This window comes from Vipera berus (assembly GCF_964194415.1).
Source record: "Vipera berus genome assembly, chromosome: 10".
NCBI classification, from domain to species: domain Eukaryota; kingdom Metazoa; phylum Chordata; class Lepidosauria; order Squamata; family Viperidae; genus Vipera; species Vipera berus.
In genome coordinates this window covers 6,809,804-6,830,149 of record NC_138213.1, presented here as the reverse complement: position 1 = coordinate 6,830,149, position 20,346 = coordinate 6,809,804, and the positions used below count along the sequence as shown (strand labels likewise).

The window sequence follows — 20,346 nt, the reverse complement described above, 5'->3', positions numbered from 1 at the left end:
AGCAATTGGAAGATGGGTGGGCTTCAAGTCCCAGAATTCCCCTGCCAGCATGAATGCATTCAGGCTGGGGGATTCTGGGAGCTGAAGTCCAGATATGGTGGCTGGGGAATTCTGGGAGTTAAATGTCCACAAGTCTTAAAATTATCAAAGTTGGACACTCCCGGCGTACACATTTCAAGCTTCGAGATGTTGCACCGACACCTTGAAAATGCCATCATTGAATTATCTTGGATTCTTCATCCGAAGCCCCAGCTTGACTTTAAATGCTGGATTGCGATGAAAACCAGCAATATGGTATTTTGTAGGTTATCCTCCAACATGGCTATTCCCTCCCATTACAGGGGGGTGCTTGATTGACTGATGGGTTGATTATCTGCCATTAAATTGTTTTCAACTCCTAGGGAACACATAGATTTTTTTCCCCTGACAATCTAACCGTAACCTTTTAAAACCAATCTCTCTCTTAAAACTGAATACTTCTGCAGAGTAAAAATGTGCTACAGCGCTATTACATTTCAAAGTAGAAATATGCCATCAGATTACATTATATTATTATCCACTTATATCAATAAAGGCTGGCTAACGTATCTATTTTATTTACAATAAATTCTCACTCTTTCTTCAGACGTGCTCTGGAAGCAGGTTACAACTACCCAGCAGCGGGAGTTTTTAATCCTGCCATTGGACAAATACAAAGGGGGGAAAAAAGGTGTCAAGGCATTCATAAATATTTTAATTAGTAAGGAGTTCAGTTTCTACTCCGAAGGTAAAATGCCCTTTCTGTGTTTTTTGTTAATGTTTGTACAGAAGGGGGTGGTTTTATTTTGCTGCAGAGACGGATTCATTTTTTTGGTTGGGCTGGCGAGGAAATGCAATAAAACTTTTCCTAAAAGGTCATATTGGCTATTTGTCTCCTCAGATATGAGCACCCCTTGGTTCTCAGCATCCCCTGCCCTTTATTCTTGAGTGGCAGGCAGGTAGAAAAGGTAGAGATCACGGGAGGGGGTCGGTGCTGAGATAAAGGCTGACATTTAGAGTAGGCATTGACTGAAAACGCCGGGTCAAAGGCACCGTCTTCCTTCTGGCTGAAATGAGAATGGCTCCACCACAATACATGTCTTCGACTTAACGGTCACTATTCGGACCAGAATTTCATTGCTAAGCAAGGCAAGGAAGTTGTGCTCAATTTTATGACCATTTTTTTTTTGCCATGGTTGTTAAGCAAATCTGGCTTCACCCGTTCATTTTGCTTGTCGGAAGCAGTCCGTAAGGGTGCAAATGGTAATCCCATGATGCCAAGTGGGTGCAAAGATCTGGCTCTTCTCCCAGCCTTGTAGCCCCTGGGTTGTCTTTTTTTCTTTTCCATTTCAGTTTGATCCAGTTCTGCCATCTCCGTATCATTAATTTTCATTTTTATTGCTCTGGTGAGCTCTCCAGAGCTGTTGGGAGTGGAGTGGCATACAAAAATAATGATAGATGGATATATAATAGATAGATGATAGATAAAGGTAAAGGTTCCCCTGCACATGCGTGCTAGTCGTTTCCGACTCTAGGGGCCAGTGCTCATCTCCGTTTCAAAGCCGAAGAGCCAGCGCTTGTCCGAGGACGTCTCCGTGGTCATGTGGCCGGCATGACTAGATGCCAAAGGCGCACGGAGCGCTGTTACCTTCCCACCGTAGTGGTCCCTATTTTTCTACTTGCATTTTTACGTGCTTTCGAACTGCTAGGTTGGCAGGAGCTGGGACGAGTAACAGGCGCTCACTCTGTTACGCGGCACTCGGGATTTGATCCGCCAAACTGCCGACCATCTGATCGACAAGCTCAGCGGCCTAACCCACTGAGCCACCGCATCCCTAGATGATAGATAGAAATAGATAATAGATTGATAGATAATAGATCAATAGATAATAGATAGATGATAGCTATAGAGATAATAGATCGATAGATAATAGGTGATAGATGATAGAAATAGATGATAGATGATAGAGAAGAGAGAGATAAATAGATATAGATGACAGAGAGACAGAGATGATAGAGAAGAGAGAGAGATAAATAGATATAGATGATAGACAGACAGACAAAAGAGAGACAGATAAAGCAAGCTTCTCATGGATCATTTCAGCTGGGAATTGCAAAATCGAAAAATCTGCTTTAAAGACCTAAAATACCACATGCAACTGAAATGTATGCGGGGGGGGGGCAACGTAGCTTTTCAAGGAGGTAGGCTAATCAGTTGGGAACTCATTTATCCCGTTATTATAGCCCTACCTTGGACATTCATGTTCCAAAACTCGGTGTCACAATAATGGTCGAACTTGAGGCTTGCAAAACCTGCTAGGCAGGCTTGGAGGTTGGAGCTTTCCCTTGATGTAGCCAGCAGAGGGCGCTTTTGTTTGCAAAATGTTTAAAACGCCACCGGTGGTGCCAGAAGGTGAAACAAAGGAAGCGCAAGCCGTGAGATGTGCAGAGCAAGAGAGAAATGAGGGTAATCGGTGCCTGGCAATGGCCTTGCCAGGGGTTCAGGGATGCCAGGCCACCTTCATCATAATCGACCTGTCAGGAAGAACTTCTGCAGGCATGAGACCCATTTTGATGCATTTCCTGACATTTTCAGATAAGACCTTGGAAAACCTTGGGCTGCAAAGCCTGCTCAGAGAAGATCGTCTTGAAATGACCTGTGATTTACAGTGTGGGTGGTGCTATGTATTGGGCTTGTGGTACCACACCACGTGCGTTGCTGGAGAGCTAACGGCTTTCCAGCAACCCAGACAGGCCATCTCCGGTCCTGCAATTGGTCAGCCCCAGGCGGCAAGAGCGGGTTCAATCCTATTGGCTGCTACCGTAGGGCTAGGCTATATATTGTGGCTGAGTGCGGCCCAAGCTCAAGTACAGTTCCAGCAAGAATAAAAGAATGAGTTTCTCTGTACTCAGCCTTGTGTCTTCATTCCTGCTCACCAGAGCCCACGACTTAACAGGTGGCTTGGACATTGCTGGTGGCAAATTACAGCTGTTGATAATCCCACACACCTGGCAGGCACCAGGTTGGCCAACGTTGAGCACCTCAAAAATAGAGGCAGAGCCTTGATGGCATCGTTGTAGCCACATCTGGACCGTTTTTGACCACCCTGTGTGGAAACCCCACCCCCCCAACTGTTATTAAGCAAAAAAAAACAACAATACCCCACTTGTATAAAGCTCTTTACTAAAAACAAAGCACTACTGAGGTTCTTCATCCTCATGAAAGGAAAATCATCTTGCAGGTAATCCTCAGCTTATGACAATAACAGGGACCAGAATGTCCAAGGTTATTGAGTTGTGCCCAATTTTACTAGCTTTTTTTTGCCATATTGTTAAGTGAATCACCGCAGTTGTTAAATGACTCATCCCCCATTGACTTGGCTTGTTGAAAAGCCAATTGGGGAAAATAGCATAGGAGATCACATGATATATGGAACACTTAAACAACACAATGTACTGTATTTAATAGGAGGATGTCTTATCTTGTGTTCCCTTTATTTTTTCCAGCAATATATAATTCTTTCCAGCAGGAAAGAAAGAGTTAATTAGCAAGGTGCATTCAAAAAGCCTTGACAAATACTTAACACATATTTCCCTTGCCTTCTAGCTAATAAAAGAGAGAAAGAACCTGTGGCTCAGGAAGTTAAAACAACTGCCTAATATATAATTAGCCCAGCTTCGAATCTCAGATAAAGGGTATGACTGACTGATGAGAACATAAGAAGTTTGAAATGATCATCTCAGCCTCCCAAATTCTTTATTAGCAATTTGAATAATTTACATATATATATATATATACATACATATACATATACATACACATACATACATACATACATACATACATACATACATATATATATATATATATATATTGTGATCATCATAGGTCTGAATCGGCTTGAATTCTAACGTACCACAGCACTTTAGCTTCTTCACTTTGTATTATTGCTTTTGTTGTTGTTGCTGTTGTTATTTGCTTCAGGCACATACGAAATCTTCTGCAGCATAAGGCTGTTGGGTCTCATCCTCTCCTTTGGGGCAGGAGAGACCTCCCTATTGCTTTCTTCAACCAGGTGGGGGATCTGCAGAGAAGGTCAAAAAAGTCAAGATGGCAGCCACCAGCAGGCAGTCAAGGGTCTGCCCCCTTTTTACTCACTTTTTTAGACCCTTCTCTTGCAAACCCTCTCATTTCTAAGGCTGTTCTTCAAGAGGGCCATTTCCCTAAGGTCTAGGCCAGGGGTAGGCAACCTCGGCTCTTTTATGACTCATGGACTTCAACTCCCAGAATTCCTGAGCCAGCTTGGCTGGCTCAGGAATTCTGGGAGTTGAAGTCTATGAGTCATAAAAGAGCCGAGGTTGCCTACCCCTGGTCTAGGCTATCTATGTCTAGCTATTAGAATCATTGCAACTCAGGTGGCATACCCATTAAATAAATCATCCTCACGACCATCATCCCTGGGAGATTGATTTTTTTCTCTCTCTGCCCTCCCAATTTCTCTTTCCTCTTGTGCTGTTTTATGCATTCAGAGGCCATTGGTTTCAAACTGTCGCTAACCCTAACCCAAACTGTCAGCCTTAAATATTAAAATCAACGAATCGTAGCAAGAGGAATCTTCACTGAGGAACATTTAATAGCAATAACAATTCCTATTTATCCCTCCTATTCATTTATAGCCATATTTTTTTCCCAAAGAAAGTCTTGCGTTATCATGTCACCAAATCACCGCCAGCCTTTTGAAATGCTGGGGTTGATTTCTTTGTCAGATCAGCCGTGACCCTAAAGGTTTAATCGAAACAGTTTATAGTGAATCTCTTTCTGGTCCTCATCCCTCCTAAAAGGATTAGCTTTGTCTCAAAGGTGGGGGAGATCAGAGTTGGAGAATAAAACATCTTTGCAGAAGGGTTTCTAATAAATCAATTTTCATCCTCGTTATCACATCCGTTTGACCTATCCACCTTGATTTTCTCCCAGCCTTTTTTTTTACAGCAGGATCCCATTTGGAGCAATAGGTCTCTGACATCACCAAGCACTGGGTTTGATTTAAAGGGCATTTTAAGTTTATTGGATTCTGAAGCCCAACTTGCAAGTAATTGTACAGGGGAGGAGAAATGCCATTTCTTTATCCTGCACCCAACCTCCCTCCGGTATTCCATTTTATCTGGAGATTAACATTTCCACGTCTGAAAAGTGTACACGCAAACAAGTTAGAACAGGGTTTGTCAACCTCAGCAAAAGGTGTGAAGTTGAAGTTCCACACACATCTTAAAGTTGCTGAGGCTGGGAAAAATTGATATTTTTTCTTTTGGTTAAGTTTCGTTCCAAGATAAAAAATATAGAAGAAGCCAAGGTTAGGAAAACAAGAAAGAGAAAACAGCAAAGAAAGAAAAGGGGAAAAAATGACCTCTGACTTACTTTGGTGCAACAGATTACGAAAACAATACAACCTCAGCTAAAATCTCAGGGTTTCACACACATTATTTCCTAATGTTGTTTGCGCAGGTACTGTGTTATGTGAACCCAACTATTGTAATCTACAGGGAGTCCTTAACTTACAAGCACATCTGGGACCAGAATTTTGGTTTTGATTTCACAACATTTCAAAGCCATTTCTACAATTACAAAAATCTTTCTAATCGTCAAAACCTAAATTCAAAGCTTCATTTTCCCCCCAGTTTCGAGCAAAATAAATAAATAAATAAATCCAGAAGCAGAAAAATATTGACTTAAACCAAGGGTCGTGAAAGTGAACTATGCCACATCGAAACACCTCTCTCTGTTACAGTTTAACATGATTCAACTGGATCTCTAGTTATGCGTCGCTGAGGATCTGCCCCTGTTTATTAAGGGAGTTCTTGACTTAAAACCATTCGTTTAGCAACCGTTCGAAGTTGCGACCGCGCTGAAAAAGGTGACTTACAACCGGTCTTCGCGTTTACAACCACTGCAGCGTCTCCATGGTCACATGATCAAAATTTGGGCATTTGGCTGTAATTTGCCACCAGCAATGCCCAAGTCGCCCACGCTGTAAATCATAGGTCATTTCAAGATGACTGTCTCTGAGCAGGATTTGCAGCCCAAGGTTTTCCAAGGTCTTCTCTGAAAATGTCAGGAATTGCATGAAAACGGGTCTCCTGGGCTGCAGAAGGTATTGATGACAGTCATTTGGTCACTATCTGCAACTTTCTCACCCAGCTTCCGACAAGCAGAGTCAATGAGCAAAGCCAGATTTGTTTAACAAAGGGCAGCTCTTCACAATCTGCGGTGATTTGCTTAGCAACTGGGGGGTGGGGGTGGGGGTGGGGTGGGGAGAAAGGCCGGTGATTTGCTTAGCAACTGGGGGGTGGGGGTGGGGTGGGGAGAAAGGCCGTAAAATCAGATGCAACATACTTAACAGCCGTCTCGTTTAGCAATGAAAATTCTGGCCCCAGTAAGCCAAGGTCTACTTGTCGTTGGGTTGGGTTTGTTTCCAAATCAGCACATCTAAGACGGCGCTGCAGCAGTTGTGGAGAAGGAAAGTTTTGTGCTTGGCCCAAATAAAACCACACTCCAGTGCTGAAAGTCAAGGTTGGTACCTACCTCAGATGGGGGTCACACCCTGGTTCTGCTGCCTCCATCTTTTGTGTTAAAACTCTGGCTGATGCCAAATTCTGCTTTCATTTGCCAGCCTGCTCAGCTTCCCTGTGACTTCTCTATCAACACCACCGCCACCAAGCTCCCTGCAACGGCTCAAAAACAAACCAACCCCGGTTTCTTTTTCAGTGCGAGTTTAATTTCCTTAATGTCCCACAATTATATTAGGGCCCCACGAAGGCAGACTCTTCAGTAGACTGCGTTGGTGGATAAACACAATAATATGCAATTAAGACTCTCTGTTCTTAATTAAATTGACTGGGAAAGGAGCCGTATCAACGGTTTTCAACGGCCCAGAAAATAACACTGTGGTTTTTTGTTTTTTTTCATTTGTCCACAGCAGGATGGTGCTTCCCCGAGCGAGAGAGCAGGGCAGCAGAGGAAAAGAGACGGTTAGCCGATATGGAATAACACGTGTGTTGCTTTTTCCAGATTACTCAGTAATCTTCATAAAAATCCTTCCTAAAATACGCAGACTTTAAATGAGCAAGGTCATCCCTACTGAATGGTGCTTTGCACAATGGTTCTTTAACCATGATTTATTAAATACAGGTAGTCCTTGACTAATGTTCGACTTTATGTCCATTAAGGCACATGTCTTCCTTTTGATGTTTCCGAAGAACATGTTTTGTCAGCTCCTTTGAAGTCCAAGGTTTTCAGAAAGGAAACAGGGAGAACATTTTTGCTTTTCTTTCTCTTTCTTTCTTTCTTTCTTTCTTTCTTTCTTTCTTTCTTTCTTTCTTTCTTTCTTTCTTTCTTTCTTTCTTTCTTTCTTTCTTTCTTTTTTTCTTTCTCTCTCTCTTTCTCTCTCTCTCTTTCTTTCTTTCTTTCTCCTTCCTTCCTTCCTTCCTTCCTTCCTTCCTTCCTTCCTTCCTTCCTTCCTTCCTTCCTTCCTTCCTTCCTTCCTTTCTTTCTTTCTTTCTTTCTTTCTTTCTTTCTTTCTTTCTTTCTTTCTTTCTTTCTTTCTTTCTTTCTTTCTTTCTTTCTGCCATGGGCTTGTCTCGTCTTGCTTAAGGCCCTTGTTTGTCTTGTCTATGCTTGCTAAAGGACCTTTTTTCTGACATCCCTCCCTTTTTATATTGCATTTTGGCTCGCAGGACAGCTTACATCGTTTCAGGCATGGCAGGGGAATGCATTGAGGGTTACCCTTGGCATTTGGGTGACATTTCAAGAGTAGCAAACTTTATGATCAGGAAAATAAATTTAATTCAAATTCAGACTAGAGCTGGAAGGGACCTTGGAGGTCTTCTAGTCCAACCCCCTGCTTGAGCAGGAGACTCTAAACCATTCCAGACAAGTGGCTGTCTAACCTCTTTTTAAAATCCTCCAGGGATGGTTAATTGTTCTCACTGTGAGGAAGTTTCTACTTAATTCCAGGTTGCTTCTCTCCTTGATTACTTTCCATCCATTGTTTCTTGTCCTGCCTTCTGGTGCTTTGGAAAATAGATTGACCCCCTCTTCTTTGTGGCAGCCCCTCAAATGCCGGAAGATTGCTATCATGTCTTCCCTAGTCCTTCTTTTCTCTAGACTAGGAAGATTGATTTGATTCACTTTATATCTCACTTCCATTAGAATCACATTAAGCATCACGTCAAATTAATTACATATGACTAATATGGCTTTTGACAAAGAGGAGATCTTCAAGAGAGGCCATTTGTCAATAGACTGACACGGGAAAGTTTATTCTTTGCATTGCATGAATGGTGGCCCTCCACACAACTTACAAATTGACTTTCAACACATTGCCCTCTTTGTTTTTGTCGTCTTTAATTTTCAGTTTGCTCCTAGTCAAGAGACTGCAGAGTGGCCAGGAGATTGTCTAAAGCAGCGGTCTTCAAACTTGGCAACTGTAAGACTTGTGGACTTCAACTCCCAAGAGCTGGCTGAGGAATTCTGGGAGTTGAAGTCCACAAGTCTTAAAGTTGCCAAGTTTGAAGACCCCCCCCCCGGTCTAAAGATCTTTTTGCAATGGAGAAAAGATGACTCTCTCTAATTCCAGATACCTAAACTGACCAGTTGAGTCTTCGCTTATATTGACAAGGACCACTTTCTCCGAACCACACCTGGTTGCGCTTCATTGACTTAATGTGGAAGACCGCTCCATGGCATGCAATCTCCTTCTTCACAAAATTCCAGCCTTTAATACTACAGTGTATTTAAATGCATTCATTTATCCTGATTTTATTTTTTATAAATAACTCAAGAAAGCAAACATATCAAACACACCTTCCTCATCCTATTTTCCCCACAACAACCCTGTGAGGGAGGGGGGTTGGCCTGAGAGAGAGAGGGACTAGTTGGCTTTCATGCCTAAGGTGGGACTAGAATTCACAGTCTCCTGGTTTTCTAGTCACACAGGCAATCTGATGCAACCTGCCAACTAGGGAATTCAGCGGGCTGAAACAGACATGTCTTAAAGTTGCCACGTTAGACAAATGCTGATCTAATGAACAGCACCGTGTAACAACTGAATACATTTGTGAGGCTTTGTGAGGCTGTGTTTTATTAGCGGTGACCAAGTGGCACCCTGGCATCCATATTGCATTCGGGAGGACTCACGGACTCCAAATGTTTTAGTTGCTGGTATCATTTAAATGTGCGCGTTGGCTAAGTGAAACATTAGAAATAAAATGTTCCTGAAAGAAACAAGCATTTAAAACATCCTGGAGATGTTGGTGTATCTCAGCTACTTAAAACAGGATGGTACATCAAATAGACATATCTGAAAAGGTGGTCTCCGTTTGTGGGGTTCTGTTATTTAATCATTATGTGCTCCCCATCAAAATGGCACCAAGCTCCAAGTGTATCTGCGGTTCCAGGTGGACGCAGCTACAGGTAAAGTGTGACATGTTTCATGAATAAAGCAGTTATCCTGTTACAGGTAGTTCTCGACTTACAAGCATTCATTTAGTGACTGAAGTCACAATAGCATGGAAAAGGTGACATATGACAGGTCCTCACAGTTATGACTGTTGCAGCATCCCCAGGGTTACGCAATGAACATTCAGATGCTGGGCAAATGGGATGTATTTATGAGGGTTGCAGAATCCCTGGCTCATCTCATCCCCATTTGCGACCTTCCCAGCTTCTGATGAGCAAAGTCAATGGGAAAAGCCAGATTGTCTTAACAAGGGCATGTTCCATTTAACAACTGAAGTAATTCTCTTAACAACCATGGCCAAAATGTTCCTAAAATCAAGCACGACTTCATATAACAATCACCTTGCTTAGCAACAGAAATTCTAGTCCCCAACTGCGGATGTAAATCCAGGGGCTACTTATGCTATAATTTACTTCTGAACAAAAGTATTTCCTTCTAGAAAAATCACAACATTTAATTCCCGGGACTAAGTGGTCATATTACATTAGAGAAGCTTGCTGCTTTCTTGACCTCAAGAACTTAAATAACATTCTTCTGCGAGGTTCAACACAATCTGCAAACAGATCCACGCATGGTGTAAGTTTTCTTTATATTCAGTACTCCATACAAAGCATGGCCCATCAGAGTGATCAGATCACGTGGAGTGGAAAAAAAATATGACACTCAGTACGAAGAAAGTTTAAAAGAAACAGGAGACTAAAGACTAAATGGCAAAGAAACTGAAGTGTGCTTTGCAAGTGACAACACTGTGATTTACAGTTGCTGGCCTGAACACTGATAATCCATTGGCTGCATAGTGCCTAAAGGGCAATACACCACATATAGGTTATACAGCCTCAAGGTGCAACCAAGCGGCCTTTTATTTATAAATTGTTGGTTTAAAAAGTGGAAGCCATACCAGTGCAATTGAGAAAAGACCATTTTTAAACTCTACCCAACAGGACTGTTGTGAGAAAAAAACATGAAAGAGAGTACTACATACAGCTACCTTACGTTCTTGCAGGGAGGTGGGGATATAAATCTCCTCAGACACTTAACAAGTACGTTTTGGACAAAAACCTAAAAGATGGCTGAAGGACAAGTCATAAATCACCTTGTAAGCCTTTTGAAAAAGGACTAATCGGAGTTGCCGGTATTAACTGTCAAGAAATGTTTTGCAAGAAGTGAAATATCACTGAAATTGCCTGCCTGTGTTATTTTTTTTATCTCCAAGAAGGGAAAGACCTGAACAATAAAACATCTGAATAACTAGAAAGCAAGCACTATTTGTTCTTAATGCAAATAGAGACTGTCAGAGCTGGGTTTTCCAAACTGGATTCTTAAAAAAAAATGGTGGGGTTCTAAGAAACGAAGGGAAATTATCCTGACCATTTCAGCTGGTCTGGTCCCCTCAAAACATTGGCACAGTGTTACCCACAAAGGCAGCGGAAAGACCAATCTACTGCAGGCATAGAGCTACAGAGAAACAACAGAAAGGCAGAAATATGAAAAGCACAATGTTTTATATGGCTTTCTTTGACCACATTTAAAAGGCAGCTCCATCCATTCCTTTAGGGACCATTTGAAATGACAAGGGCACTGACAAACGTGACTTGCAACCGGTCCTCGCATTTATGACGATTGCAGTATTTCTCCCTCCTCCCCCCTGTTACGTGATCAAAATTTTGCCACCTGGCAACCGGCATGGATTTATGACAGTAGCAGGATCCCAGGGTCATGGGACCATCATTTGACTCCTTCCCAACCAGCTTCTGACAAGCAAGGTCAGTGGGGAAAGCTGGATTTGCTTAACGACTGCCACGATCCGCTTAATGAAAAAGGTCGTAAAATTGGGTTATTCCGCAACCGCTTTGCTTAGCAAAGGAAATTCTGTTTATAAGCCAAGGGCTACCTGTCTATCAAACGAACCAAGGTGATTGACAGTTGAGTCTGAAGTGGCATTTACAACAAGCACTCTAACCTTATTTGCCAAAGTGTCGTTCGGCGTTTAAGTATTAAGCCAGAGGTCCCCAACCTTTTTCCGTGGAGAAAGGTTTTTCCGCAGACCGGAGAGTGTGTGGTTTTGTGTGCTGCCTGCATCCCGCAGATGGGGCTTTGCTTGTTTGTGCGGACCGTTTGCTGCCATGCTGCGGCCCGGTACCGGTCCATGGACCGGGGGTTGGGGATCCCTGTATTAAGCTCCTTGGTATGGCACCCACTTTTTTTAAAAGAAAAAGCAAATTAAACTTCTGGCTTCAAACCAGTAGTTTGGAAGGAAGGAAAAGAAACCGAAGCAATACAGACAGTGAGCAATCACAAACCCGAGTCGGTTTTGTTTTAATGTCAACTAATCGAAGCCTCATGCAAAACCTTTGGTTGTTTCTTTTATCAGACGGGCAATTCCAAAGGGAAGGAGAAAAAAAAAGAGAGAGAGAGATTTACAGTATGTAGAGCTTTCCTTTTGGGATGAAAAAAGAAACAAGTTTTTAAAAAAGTATGAATGTTGAAGTCTCCATCAAATTCCCGTATGGTACACCTTTGTACACCGGCGTGTTATGTTTGTTGTGTATGTACATCTATTTACACACACTGCTTTCAAGGGAGATTAAAAATCCATCGATAAGGAGCCCTGAGCAGCATCTTCGCGACCCCTGACGTAGATTTCACAAGGGATCTCCTCCATCACCCTGTCTTCAATCACCTGCTCGGGACATTCGTGGGCCTGCTTGAAAGTGTAACTACTCTTCTTGAAGTTGCTGTTGAAGGTTTTCATTGGCTGCGGAGGGGCGAAATCGTTGTGGAAAGGAAGTTCCATGGAACTAAGATTGGTCCTGCTTGGCTTGACTGTCGCGGCTTGTGAGCCGCAGTGATGGTCGTGAATGCACCGTGAAGCGGTCGAGGAGCGCCTCATTTTCTCGTAGTTCTCGAGCTCCTCGGAGAAGTCAGCCAAGTCGGCCGAAATTTCTTTGTCCCTCAGGGAGAAGAGCTCATAATGGGGAGGGTCAAACACCTCCTGGAAGCCAGTTTTGTTGAAGGTGGTTTTACAAGTCATCACTTTCTTCCGTGGTTGCTTGATCTGCACCAGGATGGAGATGATGAGAAGAACCAAGACGATGCCGGAAGTGATCCCAATGACGGTCCCATGAGTTTTGGTGATTTGTTCAAACAATCCCGTTTTCTTCTTTTCTGAAACAAAGCGACCAACAAGCCAACCGATCAATGAAAAAGTTAGGACTCTCAGCACACCAGTTTCAAATCTAAAATACAAGTCATCCTCAACTTACAACCACGATCGAACCCAAAATGGCTGCACTGAGACAGTTGTTAAGTCAGTTTTGCACCGTTTTACAACTTTTCTTGCTAAGGGAATCACTGCAGCTCTTGAGGTAGCAACACGGTTAGGGTTAAGCGAATTGGGCTTCTCTATTGAGTTTGTTTGTCAGAAGGCTGCAAAATTGATCACATGACCCCGGGACACCGCAACCATCACAAATATGAGCCAGTGGTCAAGCATGTGAATTTTCATCACGTGACCGTGGCTATGCTGCAAAGGTCGTAAGTGTGAAAAACGTTCATAACTCGCTTTTTTCACTGCCCTTGTAACTTTGAATGGTCACTAAATGAATTGTTGTAAGTCAAGGATTACCTGGACTAGGAACATTGTTAGCCCAAGCTTCTCACAGCAACAGTCTTTAATCAAAAAGTCTACCTAAGTGTACATTTTGTCAACATACCATTCCTCCAAATAATGGAAATTTGAAGTATGACATCCTTGGCAGAAAAATAGTGAGCTCTTTGTAGTAAGGAGAAATTCTTAACCAAAGTTGCTTTGCTAATAGAATTAAGAACTGGGGAAAAGCATTTCTTCTCACAGAGGTAATAATAAATCACATTCTCTATTAAAGTGAGGAATCCCACAGTGTGTTGTTATTAGATAGTAACCCCCTGTTGTTTAACAGAGACTATACTCAACTGCATCAAAATTAGGCTGTTGTAAACTGCCCACAATCACTTAGATGAGATGGGTAGTGTAGAAATTCAACAAACAAGTCTACAAAGCTGTGGCTCCAACATTCCTTTTTGTCATACTGTTTGGTAGCTGACATGAATACGTTTCAGGCTACTAATTTTATTCCTAATTTCGATCTTTGGTCTGATATTTCTGGTCAAAGAGAAATGACGTTTTGATGGTGAATGAAAAATCCGTAGCCCTCACTCAACATGCCAGTGAAGAACAAATCTATCACGATGGTCCTTGGGTTTAAGGACCAATGAACAGTGGGCACTCCATCACTGGAGATTTTGAAGAAGAGGCTAGACAGTCACTTGTCTCAGATGGTGCAGGTTCTCTTGCTAGAGTGGTGGTGGGGGCTGGACTAGAAGATCTCCAAGGTCCCTTCCAGCCCTAATTCTATTCTATTCTATTCTATTCTATTCTATTCTATTCTATTCTATTCTATTCTATTCTATTCTATTCTATTCTATTCTATTCTATTCTACAGTATTCTATTCTATTCTATTCTATTCTATTCTATTCTATTCTACTCTACTCTACTCTACTCTATTCTATTCTTATGATTCTACTCTACTCTATTCTACTATTCTATCATGATTCTCTTCTCTTCTCTTCTCTTCTCTTCTCTTCTCTTCTCTTCTCTTCTCTTCTCTTCTCTTCTACTCTACTCTACTCTACTCTACTCTACTCTACTCTACTCTACTCTATTCTATTGAAATCAGAGCTCCAAACTATCAGCCTTCATAGGTAGACTAGACAGAAAGATTGATCAGATAAGCTAATTCTACCTTATTGTAAAGCTACATTAACAGAATATTGAAAAGCTGAAAGTGCAATTCTTCCATGGCCACTTTTACAGACGGAGAGCTTATGGAGAGTATCCCTTCTCAGGCTCTTTCTCTGCCTCTTATGCAGCTGAGGAACATGCTGTCTCTTACCTGACTGTTCCCTAGCCAGCATCTCTTCGTCCCATCTCCTATCATTCCCATCACAACCATTACATCACCCTCCCCATGCCTAGTCTTTTCAAAAGTAGTTTGCTCTTTCGCAAGCAACTGCAGCTTGTAGAAATGCAAGACTATTTGATCCACGGGCAACTAGACCAGAAGACCAGAAATCAGTAGGCCCATCAACACCACTGAGTTCAATATAAGTTCCTCTGAAGAGGTTCCCAAGAACCTATCCTCCAAAGTGCCTGAAGGCAGGACAAGAAGCAATGGATGAAAACTAACCCAAGAGAGAAGCAACCGAGAACTAAGGAGAAACTTCCTGACAGTGAGAACAATTAACCAGTGGAACAACCTGCCTTCAGAAGCTGTGAACGCTCCAACATTGGAAGTCTTTAAGAAGAGATTGGAAATCCATTTGTCTGAAATGGTATAGGGCTTCCTGCCTGAGCAGGGGGTTGGACTAGATGACCTCCATGGTCCCTTCCAACTTCTTCTTCTTCTTCTTCTTCTTCTTCTTCTTCTTCTTCTTCTTCTTCTTCTTCTTCTTCTTCTTATTATTATTATTATTATTATTATTATTATTATTATTATTATTATTATTATTATTATTAGCCAATTGGCCTGTGCTACTTCTCAAAATATAGAAACCCAGTGTAACAGCTCATTAAGTAGAAGTTTGAGGCACAATTTGTACGCTAGTTAAACTGAAATGCTTGGCTTAGAATTTTGTGAAAGGCATTCTTTAATTAGATGACACTAAAGGCAACATTTCAGCTTGAATCTCAATATGGAAGAGAGCCAGGTCCGCATATCCAAATGGCATCTGATTTGCTACAGGAAGTTTTCTTGAAAAGTTCAGTTAGAATACCTTTAATTTTTAAGCAATCATGGTCACGCCCTTTCATTTCATGCACATTAATCAAATGCGGGCTTGCAGAATGTGTAAACAGATGCCCTGCTTGTCTGTTGCGCTAATTTTCTCAGAGAGGTTAATGATGAATGCGGTAACTCACTTATTAGAGAAATAATAACGCCACACGTTGTGGCTAGTCATGCTAAGCCGGTTGAAATGAATATAAATGATATAATGCCCTTCACAGACCTGCATTAAGTCTGCGAAATTGGCTATTTCTTGTAACCAATTGCTATTTTAAATTTGAACGTGAGATGAAGTAGTTCTTCTGAAGTGATATAAGCGCGTGAGGTTGGAAGTAAGAACCTCAAGACTTATTTTATCTTTAAAAAATCTTACATATAAATATATTCCTTAACAAGAGCCCCTGGATCATGAGCAACGATTCTCAGCCTTACTATCCTCTCTTAAAATAAGGGTGATAAATATTCTTTACCCAATGCTATTATTAAATGGGCGAACCTTTCCACTTTCAAAAATGCTTGTCTTTTGCATTAGGAAAAAGGATGACTGAATTAGGAGTAAATTATATATGCAGATGTGTCAGAATAGTCTATTTGTAAAGCTATTTTGTCTAAGCATGATCAGTACTGAGGATAACAGTGATAGCTCATTTTAAACCATCTGCAGTAGGTCTGCAACAGTTCTATTTTTTATTAAGCTATAAAACAGAATAACAAGGAAAGACCACAAAAGCAATACACTGGAGCAGACATGTCAAACACAAGGCCCGGGGGCCGGATCCGGCCCACGAAGTGGTTCCATGTGGCCCACAAAGCAATCCTGGAAACAGTGAGGAAACGGCCCCCACTGCCTTGGCCCTGGCCCAGAGACCCTCCTTCTACCAGAGACCCTCAGATCTGTCCCACTCCTGCCCAGGCCCCCATAGGCACCCTTGATGCGAACGATGTGGAGCTGGCCACGCCCACCCAGTAGGCCATATACACTCTACCACACCCACCCAGTAGGCCATGCCCACCCTGGCCATACCCACCCGGCCCCCTGAGGGCAACCGCAGTGCTGATGCGGCCCTCAATGAAATTGAGTTTGTCACCCCTGCACTGGAGCCTGGAAACTGCATTTATATGGTATTAATTTAAAACAGAGCTCCAAAATGAAGAAGCAAATAACAGTCCCAAAGGTGCTTTTTCAAAAGGCAACTGGAATTTCTTTGGGGTTTTTTTCCCCCTTGAAGACATGTCACTTCTTATCCGAGAAGCTTCTGACTGAATGGTAGAGAATTCTCCATCATTCAGTCAGAACTGAAGAAGCTTCTCGCATGAGAAGCAAAATGTCTTCAAAGAAAAAAAAAACACAAAGAAATTCTAGTTGCCTTTTGAAAAAGCACCTTTGGGATAACCATGACCTGGACGACTAAGAATCTCCGTAGACATCGTGCAAATAACAGTTGATATAAAGCTGGCCAAAACTTCAACTGCCCTAAGCAGGGGAAAAAAAAAGAATGGCTGAATTCTGCAACTCGTTTAACTTGTGTTTTACTTTGTAAAATTTAGGTAGACAAATCTCTCAGGTTCCAAGAAAGAAATCGAATTCACAGTCTTTGAAGGTTGGAAACTAGCTGGTAATACTCTTTAGGCTGCTAAGAAAAAAAAATGGAAGGCTCACTCACAACTCATTCAAGGGTTTTAGTCATTACTCACCTTTGCAATGGTTTTCATCCCATGGATAGGCACAGTTTTGAATGCCATTGCAAACTAAGGAATTATTGATGCACATGTTGCTATGGCAGAAGTAAGTCCCACCTAAACATGGAGCTGAGAGAAATGGGGGGGGGGGAATAAAGATTACACAAATTTCAGCGGTTCCTTAAAATATATTTTCAGTACATAAATTGCTTCAAAGTTTCATTAGATTTTAGGTATAGGTTTTTGTGGGCTTTTTTTTGCATATAATACAGTAACGTATTTAGCAGTGGTGGTCACCTCCCGTTTGAAAAACTGAGAGTTCAATCCTAGGTAGCAGCAGATATTTCTCTTCTAGAGTGCCAAGAAAAAAATATCTGCTGTGAATTCTGAGTAGGTATCAGGAAGGGCATCCAGCCAGTAAATGCTGAAGCTCCATCCAGTCGCCCTGACTCTACCCTGAATAATTAAGGGATTACAGAGTCATGAAAAGGGAGTTTTAGAGAGCATATTTAGAATATTTGTAGGAGATGACCAGGCTGAGCCTGAGGGAGGGATCAAATATGTCATCAGTCATGAGTCCCTGCATGCCCACAAAAGATCTAAATCCAGCCAACCTTGAATGCTTTAATTCCTGCTCATTTGCCTTGACCATTAGTAGCTCAGATTCTTGTAGAGAGCTTAAGCTTTTGCAATAAATCTTTATACTCATTTGAACTGTCTGACTCTCCTGAATTCCCTGATGTTTAACAATTTTTTTAAATAGATTTGGCTATTTCTATCACATCTGTGCACCTTATTAAAAGTAGCTTATCGGTAGATTTATTTTCTCAGCAAAACAGGGACTATACCTTTTCATGATTGTTATATAGTAAATCGACTTGGTGAGAAATTGCTCTCCTGTAACCATTTCTTTCCAAGTTCCTGGCTTTACACGATCTGTGTTTTTAACTATGAGCCATCATCGACAGATTGTGAGTAGGGCAATAAGATGATTATGTCACCAAGTGATCAGAAAAGACGCAGAACATCGTTTCAGATTTAATTATAGTTCTTGTTCCCTGCTACTGTTCTTAATTTAATGTAAAGAGCATTTAATTAAGGAGGACGATGACTCCAAAGCTTAGTATATTCGAAAAGGTTCTTCTAAGCAGGTTTAGCTCAAACTATGTCAGGAAAGAGAGAAAAACAAAACAAAAAAAAACACCATCTGGGAAGTCTTACACAATTGTGCTTCCTTTTCAACTTGAGGCTTCAGGATGTACTTACGATCCATAAATGAGGTGAAGAGCATCCGAAACCGGCTTAATCGGCTCCCTTCATCCGCCCACATGCGTATCACCCCGGTTCCTGTTTGAAGTGTCACATCATTAGCCACAGTGCTGCAAAACTTGGCTTTCAGGTTTTCAATGGAGCTGCTTCCATCATAGACAGCCACAAAGTTCCTCTTGCATTCGTTGGAGTGTTCCATTTGATAGTCCAGAAATCTCAGATAGATCTATTGGGCATTACAAGAGAACAATTTTCAAAGAAACGAAGGAATCATTCAACGGCATAAAGCCCAATTGGAAAACATTGCTTCTTATTAAAAAAAAAAGAAAATAATAAACAGAGTAACAGAACCAGAATAACAGAGTTGGAAGGGTGAACTCGGAGAGCAAAATGGACATTGCCAACAAATTCGGAATGCTTGGGTATGGTTAGGAGGACACTGACTTTTCTAGGCTGCCCTATCTATGTTTCCTGGTAAAATACATGGGAAAATCCCATTGGAGGAAAATTCCACTTAGGGTTAGGGTTAGGTCACCATGAACTCGGAGAGGAAAATGGACATCGCCAACAAACTCGGAGTGCTTGGGTATGGTTAGGAGGGCACTGACTTTTCTAGCCTGCCCTATCTATGTTTCCTGGTAAAATACATGGAAAATGTATTTTACCAGGAAAATCCCATTGGAGGAAAATTCCACTTATACCCTTTCAGACCAAAGATTGGTTATCCAATCTTTTTTTTAAAAAAAACTTCCAGTGTTGGAGTATTCACAACTTTTGGAGGCAGGTTGTTCCACTGATTAATTGTTCTGACTATCAGGAAATTTCTCCTTAGTTCCAGGTTGCTTCTCTCCTTGATTAGTTTCCATCCGTTGCTTCTTGACCTGCTTTCAGGTGCTTTGGAGAATAGCTTGACTCCCTCTTCTTTGTGGCAGCCCCTCAAATATTGGAACACTGCTATCATGTCACCCCTCGTTCTTCTCAACACTGAACTAGACATACCCAATTCCTGCAACAGTTCTTCATGTTTTAGCCTTCAGTCCCCTAATCATCTATGCTGTTCTTCTCTGCATTCTGAAATTTCATTCAGATGCAAGGAATAGATGCACAGCTTGTGTGTGTTTGGGTATACCACTTGCCATTTCTAATCACTGCATTCTCTCATGCATAAAGCTAAAATAATCACATGTTCTAAAACAATTCCACTTTTAAATAGATTTTATACTTTTTCTAGGGCAAAGAGGGACAAAAAATCAATTTGATTACAACAGAAAATGGAGCTTTCCTTGAGGAACAGAAGCAAATCCTTGCATCTTTCCTCTCTTCCCCAACAAGCTTGATTAAACTGCAAAGCAATTTATTTCCCTTCCTCTGGAAATTAAGTCTGCATTGCTAAGGTGCTATAATTGAAATAGCAAAGAGACATTATGTAACTCTCTATTCATTAAATAGAATTCGTTGACATCCTAAATCTTCTCTCCTCCCAAACTTCCAAAATTAAAGGGAACACTCAAAAATGTAAAAAGAATTTTTGTGAGAAGAAAGAATATATAAGAAAAGACTGACATTTTGTATGTTTCTACTGTATAAGGAGGCAAACGTTTATTCAGGCATACGGGAAATTTTTCTCCACCTGCAAATTGTGATTATGTCTAATTAATATAATTCTGTCTTGACAGATGCATACATTATTTTATCAGTTTTATCAGATAGAAGATAGATCAACAATTCCTACACAGACAGATGTTTACAGGCATACCTTGTTTTACTGTGAATCACTTTATAGTGCTTTGCATATATTATGATATTTTACAAGATTGCAATCACTGAATGCTCAAATCATAATTTGGCATTTTGTAGCAATATATTTATTAATTATGTACATCAGTTTTTCCCCCGACCTAATGCTATATTGCATGCTTAGCAAACTACAGTATACAGTAGTATAAACAAACTTTTATGTGCGCTGGGAAACCCAAAATATTTGTATGACTTATTTATTGTGATATTCTGGAACTGAACCTCCCATATAGCACTTAGACTT

General features: G+C 41.3%; 1 protein-coding gene across 1 annotated transcript in view; it reads right to left on the bottom strand.

Moving 5' to 3' along the window:
• Nucleotides 1–11,993: 11,993 nt before the first annotated feature.
• Nucleotides 11,994–20,346, bottom strand: part of NETO2 (neuropilin and tolloid like 2) — a gene marked incomplete at its 5' end in the record, with an annotated part of 28,270 nt that continues 19,917 nt past the window's right edge. Inside the window, 3 exons of the mRNA XM_081335567.1 lie at nucleotides 11,994–12,698; nucleotides 17,052–17,165; nucleotides 18,303–18,531. Of these exons, the coding sequence (XP_081191693.1) occupies nucleotides 12,118–12,698; nucleotides 17,052–17,165; nucleotides 18,303–18,531 (924 nt within the window). The 3' untranslated portion in view covers nucleotides 11,994–12,117. The remainder of the gene's footprint in view (nucleotides 12,699–17,051; nucleotides 17,166–18,302; nucleotides 18,532–20,346) is intronic.